This window comes from Watersipora subatra, chromosome 11, assembly GCF_963576615.1.
Source record: "Watersipora subatra chromosome 11, tzWatSuba1.1, whole genome shotgun sequence".
NCBI lineage: Eukaryota > Metazoa > Bryozoa > Gymnolaemata > Cheilostomatida > Watersiporidae > Watersipora > Watersipora subatra.
Genome location: NC_088718.1, coordinates 37,008,029 through 37,020,154, shown reverse-complemented (window position 1 = coordinate 37,020,154; position 12,126 = coordinate 37,008,029). Strand labels below are relative to the sequence as shown.

The following is a 12,126-nucleotide window of genomic DNA, read 5'->3' as shown; positions in this document are numbered from 1 at the left end:
CATCCGGTGTCCAGCAGGAACTAGATGGGTCGCCCCTCCACTTTTCCTGGGAGGAAATAGCTGGTGGATTGGGTTCGGCTTGCGCCCTAGTGGAATCCTCCAAGACATCCTCCGTGAGGCCTGGAAAGCTTCCTTTCCGTGGTGGGGCGAGGTCAGTACCTCGGGCCGTCTCCCATCCGGAACAAATCTGCTGCTCCCGTGATTGCCACCCCCAAGGCGGAGATGGGGTCGGCCCTGTCATTTTTAAGGCAGGCTTCCGACTGTCCGGTCCAGTGGAGATGGTTCACAGTGTCTGGGGCGGAGGGGATTTGGGGGTCACTCTCCTGCGTTTCGGGTTACGTCCCCGCCGTTTGCACGGAGGGGCGTAGGCAATATCCAGAACAGAGAGGCTGTGCAGACTAATCTCACCCAAGAACTGGTAATAATTCCATGTCACCACAGGCCCTTCCTGCGCACGAACATCCCTTGGCTTATTCTTTGCTGGTTGAGACCAGCCATCAGCCGTCATCGAGTCCCGCGAAATCCTATTGCATTTACGTGTTTGTTTGGCCTTGGCACAACCAGTAGTCGGAGCTACTGCTGTGGCCGTCCTTTGTTTTCCAAAGCCAGTTTAGTGTGGCGAGGGCAGTTCTTTCGTACATGCCCCGGTTGGTCACATCCCCAGCAAAGAGTAGCTGGCTGGCTCCTTTTCTCAGCTGGGGTGCACACCTGCTCCTGGAGCCATTCCACCTTGTCCGTGAGGGTTTGAACAAGCCAGGATAGTCGTCTTATAACATTGGTCTCAGTCGAGTTCACTTGGTCAGAGGTTCCTCCCTCCAGGGTTCACACCGCAAATCCGGTGGGTCTATGCTCCCCTCCGCTGAATCTGGAGGTGGTCATTTCTGGCTCGTACAGCGTCAACCGGGGGCGTAAGTGTGGCCAACAGATGTCTCTGCAGGGCAGGGTCCCTTAGCGAGCTGCAGAAGGTCTCCATAGCCATGCTATTCCAGTGGCGATTCAGCAGGTCTTCGTACGCAATGCGCACCAACCTCTCAACCTCCATAGCATGCTCTTGCAGCGTCGTCTCTTCCTCTCACCTAAGGGCATTGAGCTGGCTCAGCGCCTGCCTGGCGGATAGCCCGAACCTTGTCCGGAAGGCATTAAAAATGGCCTCCTGGTCCTCGGCCCGCCCACAGTCCTCAGCCTGGTCGCCCAGTGCTTCGTGGAGGTGCAATAGGATTGCTCCTTCCGTCCAGTGGTTGGCGTTGGCTACCTCTGTGAAGCAAACAATAAAGTATTCCACATCTCCCTTCCCAGTATACTAGGGAGTTCTGAAGCGTGGCGCTGGTTCCTGAGCTCTCGGCATCAGCAATACCCACTCTAGTGCCTCGACTAGTCGGTCGGGTCCTGGGTCAGCGCTCCTGCTCTCCTATTGGCCATGTCAGGCTTCCAGTAGGTTTCTGCTCTCCTCCCAGAGCAGTGCCTCTACTGTGTCCGCGGCTGCTGACTCCTTTCTGGGTTCCTTCCCATAAGAAGTTTTTCAAGTAGAAGCACACCGCTTCCTTAGGCAAGTCCCACCGAATCCCCTAGTAGGTTTCTGCTCCTGGAGCAGTGCATCTACTGGGTCCGATTGGTAGGCTTTCCACAGCTCTTCCTGGGTTTCTTCCGGTAGAAAGTTCTTCCAGTAGGAGTTTTCTGCCTCCTCAGATAAGTCCTTTTAGTAGGTTTCTGCTCCCAGAGCAGTGCATCTACTAAATCCAGTCCTGTAGGGCTTTCCACAGCTCTCTCTGGGTTTCTTCCAGTAAGAAGTTCCCTCCGTAGGAGCGGTCTTGCCGTTTTTCAATCAGCCCAGTTCATTCAGAGTCAAGTGATCCAGATGCGAGTCCTGTGGTGGAGTTCTTAGAATCGTTACTAATCCCACTGCTGCCACCAGTGTAAAGGTTTGTGCGACCTTCACTTTTCTCCACTAGTACAAGACTCGTGCATGAGAACAATACATGTATTTCTGCTTAGTTCATCAAGGTGTACAAGAAAGAATCAAGTAACAGGCAATGAACAGGCCCAAAACAGCTCTGCTTTTCTACACAAATGTTTGAGCTTATATAGCTAGTAAGCTCCGCCTCCGTTCTACTTGGCTGGACCCGGCATGGCTCTGGGTTGGCTTGGCTGAACTCCGACCTCATTAACACGCCTGACTGAACACAGCTTGGCTCGGCTTAACTCAGCCCTATGCTCAGCTCCCAGTGGACCACATTCTACAAAAGTTTATTAAAAACTACAGGTTAACATCATTACTACTAATAGTTTCATGCAATCGCGTTGCAATCTTCCGGTAGAATAAATAATATATATATATATCGCATGCAGACCTGAAACTGCTTCTTTAAATAACAACTGTGAGCTTGTATCAACATGTAGACATGCTGACAGATTCCTTCTGAGTAATTTTAAAATTTAACTTTTAACACCTAAATTGTTAAGCTTGGTCTCATTACATTGTACATCATCGCACTGCTTGCTAAATTTAATCCTACTCATCAGCAATGCTTTTAGGTATTTTAACAACTGTGCTTTTATTGCAACCTATATATACATCCGACACTTTCAGTATTAACAATTATATCTGATTAGTATTGCTTTGCAATATGAAACTATTAGTAACAAAACTGTTTTAAACTGAACTTTAACTTTCATCTCACCTAATTTTATATATATATATATATATATATATATATATATATATATATATATAGGCCTATATATATATATTTATAAATATAAAAATATATACAGTACATACACACACATATATATGTGTGTGTAAGTATATATTTTTATATTTATAAATATATATACAGTATTTATATGTATATACATATATATGTATACATACATATATATGTTCTGAAATATATATATATATATATATACATTTATATACATAATTATACATAATATATACACACATCATGTGTCAAATTAGTATCGTATTGATATTTGACACATGATGTCAAATTGTGTATCAAAGTAAATAATTATCTGAGAGCTTAAGGGTGGTCAACATAAAGTGTGAAGCTAAAACTATAATAATCTTGAAGAATACTGTTTAATTATCTTTCAGCTACTGAAAGCTATCTTTCAGCTATCCTCTCATCAGGCGGGGCTCTAAAAGGTGAACTCTTTTGCAGTATAAATTTATGTAGACTTACAATTGTGACTTCGCAGTCTTCCAACTATGTCAGCAAGTTGGCTGTAACACAATACAAAAATGCTACCACTTTTCTTCCTTGCATCAGCAAAACTTACCCATTTATATCGACTTCAATATTGCTACATTAATACATTTAATGACTTGACTTCTTTTATAAACATTATCATAGTAAACCTCCTATATAGAAGTGTGATTCTTTGATGTTCTCAGTCTAATGTTGCTCAAAATAACTTGCACCTGATTAAAAACATTCCTTGATATTTTGTAGGAATGATCTACACTATGGGATATGTATTTAAATTCAAAGTTAGTAATCCATGCTTAACTGTTAAGACTTACCATCATCACTGCTCTTCAGTCCATGGAGGCAGCCAAGACACTTATACCATTCTCAACCTGGGTTGGACTAAAAAGGAAGTTCACAGCGGAATATCATATCCACAACGTTTATAGTATATACTTTGAGTATTTTGTAAAATTAATGATATACAGCCCCAAGGATAGCCGACGGCTCTCATATGGGCCGGGTTTGATGATGGAGCTCTGTTGGGATGAACCCAAACACGACACGCGAACAAACAAATATGCTGAATAAAGCCCCTTGTAAATTTACAAATATTATGAACTATAGTGGTTATTTTACTTATTTGTTGAATTCATTTTGTTGTCAAATAAATATAGTATCCCAATATTGTCACCATTATGATCAGTCAGTTGCCATTCGCAAGTATTCGTGATATTAATAGTCACAATTGTAAAATAGCCAAAATTTGGTTTTGTATTTAAATGTTGAGTATGAATACTACTCTGCACAGCTTTGCCTATACTGTCCCATCTTATTGGCCAGGTAAAACAATGTGACCCCGATGAAAGACTTTGTCATTTTATGTTAGGGGTGGCAAAATATTAATCAATAACTAGGAAAAAAAGGCCGTTGTTTGGATAAATTATATTCAACTTTAAGCACATATTACGACCTTTACCAATTTCAAAATTACTAAAAGTAGGTAATTTGGAATGTTTTATCTTGCATGGATCCATTATTTTGGTTAGGTATAACCTCTACATTGTAGAAATTTAAGGTTTGCTTATCACTATGTTTCCATTTATGCTCAGTGCTTCGGAGTTGTGCCCTCTCCGAATCATGGAAACTTCGTCTTCGCACTGAAATCACTGCGCACTGATCAGTGCGAAGCCAGTGCAAATTTGTAGCAAGGAAACAGCAATTGCGGAAAGACGGATTCTTCGAGGGCCAAAAACTAGTACAAACGTTATCCCGCTAATCTTTTTTTTTTATTCTTCCGATCTTTTTTCACCTAAATTTAATTATGGTCTGCACCCACGAGAATGATGAGGTGATTACTTTCCTAGACTTTGTTATCGATGCCAACACTTTTGAAAAAAATAGGTGACAAGTCCTAAATTAACGTTTAAATAATATATTACTTAAAAAATACTTATTAAAAATATATTACTTTGTAAAAATTGTGTTAAGGTTTGTAAAACCTTGTGAATGTGTATTGTAAATAAAAGTATAATGATGACAGAAGCATAAAAAGACCATTTCTGATGTTCGGTATCCATGATCGATTTAATTTCTCCATCAGGCAATTCGATTTACACAATTTCTCTTCTCTGGCTAATTTGCTGAAAACCACTGCGCAGCATAGAAACGTACAATCCCCTCAACTTCGGAGGGGGCTGCATCGCAGTACTGTGCACCATGAAAACATAGTGATTGTGAACCGCGGGGTCTACTGACTGAATGAGCTAATGAACGATAACAGCGAGTCGTGTTTTCCAAAACCTAACAAGGCAACGCGACCGCCCTGCGAGAGTTGTGTTTGCTCCGAAACCCAGGCTAGCACAATTATAACAAAGTTCCATCATTAAACCACGCCCTATGATAGCCGTCAGCTATCCTTGGAGGGCTGTATATAATTGGTGACATAGAATGCTCTATCGGTGTGTAAGTAAGTTCAACTGATTAAAGGTTGACTTGCAACAAAATTCACATTACAGTTATTTGGTATCAAAAGATTCACCATGTTTTACTCTGTTGTAAGTGCCAAATATGTGGAAATGTGACTACAAGCTTTGAAAAGCTCAAAAACGAAAAGCCGCCGTAGATCGGAATCTCTTTATTTCGATGACATAGCCACGAAATTTGGTTATCGCCTTGTCACGTGATGTTCTCACGTGTATTAAAAGGCCAATAAAAAGCTCACTATAAAACATATCGTAGCACTAGTTTATGAAAAACACTTCGGGTTTTACCGAAGATCCCGTATCAAATATAGATGCTCGCTACTTTACAGTTTTGTTTCGGCATTATTCAGTCGTCAAGTCGTAATCTTATCATGTGACCCAATACTTCACAAATAATTTTTGCAGCACTTTTCGATTATCACAGGTGACCAACAGGCTTGTCATGATTATCAAACAATGATATATACTCCATCGAGCTAAGGTTAAAAAGTTTAATGACTTTTTACAGTAGGTTATAAGATATCACTGCTAAAAGTGACAGCATTACAATGACAATAAAATAGACGCGTAAGAACAATAGACATAGTTTTATTGAATGCGTGAAGTATATTTGTGAAAATATTTCGACGAATAAGGTTGCAAGAAAGTGTAAACAGAAACCATCTCTCACAACTACATCACATTTGAGCCATTTTGGAAAGGGAATCCAAGCTTCGGCGGTCCCGTGTGGCTGCGATTTTCTGTTCGTTTTGCGCTTTTAAGAGCTTGTAATCACCTTTCCACATATTTGGCACCTACAACATAACAGAGTAAGACATGGTGAATCTTTTCATATCAAATAGCGGTAATGTGAATTTTGTTGCAAGTCAACCTTTAAATAAGTTTAGTTAGGATTAGAATGTTGCCGCTGTTACAATCAATTGTTGTTTTGAAGGTGTTCTGCCATTCTAGAGAGGCAACTTGGCAAACTGCATCCGATACTTTCCAACCCAGGCTCTGAATTTTGCTTTCAAAGACAGCATAAAGAAAGTCTTCAATCCTAAGAAATCATATTCTTATGGCATCAAGTTTCGCAAAAACATAGCTTTTGGTGGTTGTGCGGGAGGATTGTCTTTGTGCTTTGTCTATTCGCTTGATTATGTACGTACCCGTCTAGCGAATGATGCCAAATTTGCTGGTAAGTGTGTTGGTGAACGTCAGTTTAATGACCTCGTCGATGTGTACAGAAAAACCTTGAAGACTGATGGAATTGTTGGACTCTACAGAGTCGTTGTCATTTCTTGCGTTAGTATTATTGTTTACCGTGGCTTTTATTTTGGCTTATATGACGCGTTGAAACCGATTTTGCTCAAAGAAGATGCCTGACTTTTATCAGCTTCTTGCTTGGATGGGCTGTCACCGTGTCCGCTGGTCTCATGTCTTACCCCATTGACACTATTCGATGAAGGATGATGATGACCTCTGGTCAGGCTGTCAAATACAAAGGTTCCATCGACTGTGGCATGCAAATCATGAAAAACGAAGGATTCATGTCATCAATGAATGGAGCTGGGGCAAATGTGTTGCTTGGTGTTGCCGGAGCTGGTGTCTTGGCTGGTTTTGATTCATTCAAGGCTGTCTATATCAAGTGGCGTCTAGGAGCATAGGTATAGATAAAATATAAAAATGTTTTTGTTAGACCATGAGGCCTGGGAAGAATTGATAGTGTCTAAAGAGCTATTTCCTTTCATAGTTTTTGTGTACATGAAGCATGTTTTGTGAGTATATGCTGAACTAACCAACGTGTACAGTTTTGGCTCACTTTCCTACCATCTCAAATGTTTGACTATTTATGCACAGAGAAGTTACAATAAATAATAAGCAAATATTACTAATGTAGCAATGGATAATAAGCACAATAAATTGGCGTTATGCATTGTTAGCATATGCTATTTGAATGTGAGTTTTGGTTAAAGGGTTGTCTGTTTTCAGTTTTTGCCAAATGCAAAGATGGGAGTTGTGATAGCCTGAAATTCTTAAGCGAATACAACCAGCTTTGCTTTACACAAATATCAGTCAACACTTTTTGAAAATGTGTAAGTTATTCAGCTCTATGTTGAATATGCATAAACAGTCTTTTGGATAGCATTCAATTACACTGAATTCCTCGTCTGTGGTTGACAGGAACAGCAGATAATCAGCATTTTCAGGTCATTGCTTCTTTGTAGTACTAGATGTACATAATTTTCAAACTAATGGCATTGTTATTGATTACCATTGCTCTTATAATGTTGACCTTTTGCCAATACTTGCTCTGCAGTCCATGCCTTTTGTTTGACTTATGTATGGAAAGGAAACAAAAGCTCTATAAGACTGGGTGTCATCTTCAAATTGAAATATTGCTTGTAGGCGCTCAAACCTTGCGCTATAGGTGAAACACAGTAGATGGCAATCAATATTGTTCAGCAGATGCATAGGCACATGTATGCCATGAGCCACATTGAATTAGGTGGATAAAGCAACCTAATGGATAAACAAGATGAAACGTATGAATCTAATACTTATAGCTATCAGCAATTGCCTCCTTTGGTTGTTGCACCAACACCGAGTCCAGTAATGCTGGATGTATCATCTGGCTCAGACGGGAGTACATCGACCGCTACGGACAAATTGCTCAGGTTAGTTCTTAATTTGCTTTATTCAAAATAACAATTTCTGATATAAGTGGTAAGTGAGTGTAAGTGAGTGTGATGCATCTGCTCTAGTGAGCCCTGCATGGTAACAACAGAACTGAAGGATATTGAGCCGGTAGAGGACTTGCTTCCATCTACGAGATGGCCAGGATGTTGGATGACTCCTGAGTCAGATCTCACCATAGACTATGAGAGTGACCAGCTTCATCAAATACTTCAGAGTGCAAAACTGGTGCTGGCTGGTGTGCATGAGCCATTCAAATCACATGTCATCAAACATAGACCAAGGAGTCAAAAAAGCAAGGTATGCCAAATTCGTTATCGAGATTGTTTAGGGGAAGGTGTGTCATGAATGCCAAGTCCGCAAATGAAAATGAACAGTTTTCATGAGCTTGTTAACTTCAACAGAAAATTTTGAAGGAAGTCTCCTTAGAACAGGATTGTAGAAGGTTATTTAACACATTCACGCCTAAAATTCTCATTGAAAACTATGACTTATCCTGTTCTGCCTTTTTGGTTTGAGATCATAATAGTAGCATTGTGACCTGTAAAAATATCGACGTTGAGTAAAACAGGATAAGAACTAGTAATATAACTTGCTGAAATGTTAATTCTAGCAACTGTTTTCGATCAAGTCATTTGTACTGATAACTAAAACTGAGTGACTTTAAAGGTCACCGTTGAATTTAGGCTGTCGTCATATATCACTTCATGTAAATTTTTGAGGGATTATTTTCTTAGACAGTTTAACCAGTTCTCCCATGTAGTAACATAGCATTTAAACAGATGACCGACCAATTAGCAAATTAGGCGATTACTGTACTATTAATCAGGGAGAATTACACCATCAACTAAGGCATAATTATGTCATGTCAACAAAAGTAATGTATATATACAATATTATTGTATATATATTGTATTATATATATATATACAATGTATATATTACATATATAAAATATATACGTATATATCAACAAAATTAATTTATACATATACATGTACATTACTTTTGTTGACATGACATAATTATGCCTTATGTATATAGGCCTATATATATAATAATAATTTAATATATATATATATATTAAATTAATTTTGTTGATATATACGTATATATTTATGGCATTGCCTTTGTTGACACGGCATGTGCCTTAGTTGATTGCATAATGTTTACGGGTTAATAATAGTATTCACTGAATCTGCTCACCGCTTGGTCATCTGTTTAAAGTCTATCTTATGACATCACATGGCGGGTGAGAGTTTGGAAAAAATGATGGCCCTAAAAGTAGGGTATTTAAGGTTTATTAAATAATGGGCTGTTTTCATACACACATTTATATGCAACTCTACAGAGTTCTACGGGCTGAATGAATAATAATTTGAAGTAAATTTGTTTCACACTCAGCTGGTTTAAAGACATTAAAGGTTACCGAAGTTGAGAGTCACCTTCTATAAAACCTGTATTTGAATGCAACCTTTATTTGAGCGCTACTATGGGAGAAGGGTTGAAAATTAATTTAATTGATTGGTTGACTTTAATTGAAGACCACTTACTTGAAGACCACAGTCACTTGAATGACTGATACTAATTGAGATTCTTAAAGGTTGACTTGCAACAAAATTCACATTACAGTTATTTGGTATCAAAAGATTCACCATGTTTTACTCTGTTGTGTTCTAAGTGGCAAATATGTGGAAATATGATTACAAGCTCTTAAAAGCTCAAAAACGAAAAGCCGCCGTAGATCGGAATCTCTTTATTTCGATGACGTAACCACGACATTTGGTTATCGTCTTGTCACGTATGTTCTCCCGTGAATTGAATGGCCAATACAAAGCTTAATATAAAACTTATCGTAGTACTAGTTTATGACAAACACTTCGGGTTTTACCGAAGACCCCGTATCAAACGTAGATGCTCGCTACTTTACAGTTTTGTTTCGGCATTATTCAATCGTCCGTCAAGTCGTAATCTGATCATGCGACCCAATACTTCACAAATAATTTTCGCAGCACTTTCCGATTATCACAGGTGACCAACAGGCTCGTCATGATTATCAGACAATGAACAATAGACATAGTTTTATTGAATGCATTAAGCATGTTTGTGAAAATATTTCGACGAATAAGGTTGCAAGAAAGTGTAAACAGAAACCATCTCTCACAACTACATCACATTTGAGCCATTTTGGAAAGGGAATCCAAACTACGGCGGTCTCGTGTGGCTGCAATTTTCTGTTCGTTTTTGAGCTTTTAAGAGCTTGTAATCACCTTTCCACATATTTTGCACTTACAACACAACAGAGTAAGACATGGTGAATCTTTTCATATCAAATAATGATAATGTGAATTTTGTTGCAAGTCAACCTTCAATCTTTACGAACCCATAATAGCAAGTGATCTATAGCAAAAGCGCGTTAATGTGTGCTAATAATGACTCAAATACATCAATAACAATTAATTCGTTTGTTGTTTCTGTTCGTATCGAAGTTCATTTTTCATTTTAGTTTTTTTTTAAAAACTCTGCAATACCATAAAAATAATTGGTAGCTGTATCAGGCTAATTAGTACTGTAGTTCCTTTTTTACGCAGTCTTGATACTTCGATATATGTTGCTAATAGTTTCTGAATGTACGATGGAGAATGAGTACTACATGTACGTATTTTGAGGCTAACATTTTAAGGCTATTTTGATTTCGCACGGTTTTTCTTTATTTGCGCGAGAAGTTTCTATTAAAAAAGGGCATCAGGTAAAAAGTTTTACTCTGCTAAAAAATTGTGGAAGCTAATGTCAACTAGCTCAGATGTGCAGAAGAGAAGTTGAGGTCGGAAGACCCGTGAAAGGTATTGAACAGCCTATGGAATGCAAAATGCTCTCAAACGAAGTCTGCAATCAGAATGCCATTGGCTGAAAAAACTTTTGTTTTAAAATTGTTAATATTTGTTTCAAAATATTAATTTCTGTTGCTGAATGTATCATAATTATGGCTAGTTTATGTCACTTGCTTTGAATATATATTTGTAGAATTTGATAGATTATTATATAACTTTTAAATCTTCAGATTTATAGCTTATTTTAATAGCATGGTTGCGGTAATCTGAGCTCAGCTTACAATGGATCGAGTCTCATAACTCCTGTTCTATTCCACATCAAAAGCCAGTTTTGGTTGCAAACTATAGCAAACATATTGATGAGTGCAATGAGCTTTTATATAATCTTGTTAATTATAGTTATAAATTGAATATTTACCTTCAAATTTAAAGTGAATTAAAAAACTTCAAAGCTTCAACAAATGGCAATGCAGGCTGTAGGATACTAGTTGGTTGATGGCAAGCAATAGATATCAACTGGTAGAAATATGTATCAGGTTCCTTGTGCATATTTATTTAAAAAATCAATGCAAAGCTGGAGGTAAGTTAGCAAATTTCTTGCCTCCAAAAAAGTTGAATGTTGCATCACCCAAAGGAGAGTGCAAAATATAGGCGACGTGCGATTCGTCCATGCAAGCGTTAAATTTATCTTCTCAACATCCTGACGAGGTGTTTAAAAAATACAATGCCACCCTTTATTCAACGTCACCTCTAATAAACTGCCACTCAAATGGAAGGGTTGAAAAATAGCGCCATGGGGCTCAAATAAAGGTTTTACAGTATATAGTATTGTATACAACTCTAGCCAGTACAATCTTATCTGATAGTCACATATATAGCACTGTATACAACTCTAGTCTGTACAAGCTTATTGGTAGTCACTGGGTTGTGTACTGCACCAGACATCCATCTTGACCCTATAATGAATCACAGTAATAAAGTTGGCTCATGGGTCTGCAGCACTTGCTGCATTTAACAAGGTGAAGAGTGCAAATCACCATTCTTGTCCTTGGATGCTACAGAAAACTACGACTACTAGCTACTAATACAAAATACTAATGCTACGAGCTTTTATGTTACTTAGCTTTAACTTTTTCTAAATAATTCCCAGGTTGAACAATTCATGTTTCAGTCGATATCAGTGGTGCTGCCAACTGAAGCCTCAAAACCAGCTGATCAATCAATCCCGTCTCCAAATAATAAAGCAAAATTCAGACATCGTCCTAAAACGGTATGTCAACCCTGTTAAATCAAACCCTGTTACAAACCAAACCTGTTCTGCTTTGTAATCTGATGCAAATGAGGAAAGCAGTTCAAGCTACCGTGTTGTTGAATGACTGTACAATGACTCCACAAGTGTACTAGCAAGTAGTCTGCTTTCAGACTGGTGGCACTTCTCAA

The 12,126-nt window shown here is 38.6% G+C and overlaps 1 protein-coding gene and 1 pseudogene across 1 annotated transcript in view; both read left to right on the top strand.

Moving 5' to 3' along the window:
- Positions 1-3,873, top strand: part of LOC137408744 (uncharacterized) — a 31,875-nt gene extending 28,002 nt beyond the window's left edge. Inside the window, exon 7 of the mRNA XM_068095324.1 lies at positions 3,459-3,873. Within this exon, the coding sequence (XP_067951425.1) occupies positions 3,459-3,643 (185 nt within the window). The 3' untranslated portion in view covers positions 3,644-3,873. The remainder of the gene's footprint in view (positions 1-3,458) is intronic.
- Positions 3,874-5,995: 2,122 nt separating this feature from the next.
- LOC137408027 (uncharacterized) lies at positions 5,996-6,833 on the top strand (annotated as a pseudogene).
- Positions 6,834-12,126: the final 5,293 nt, after the last annotated feature.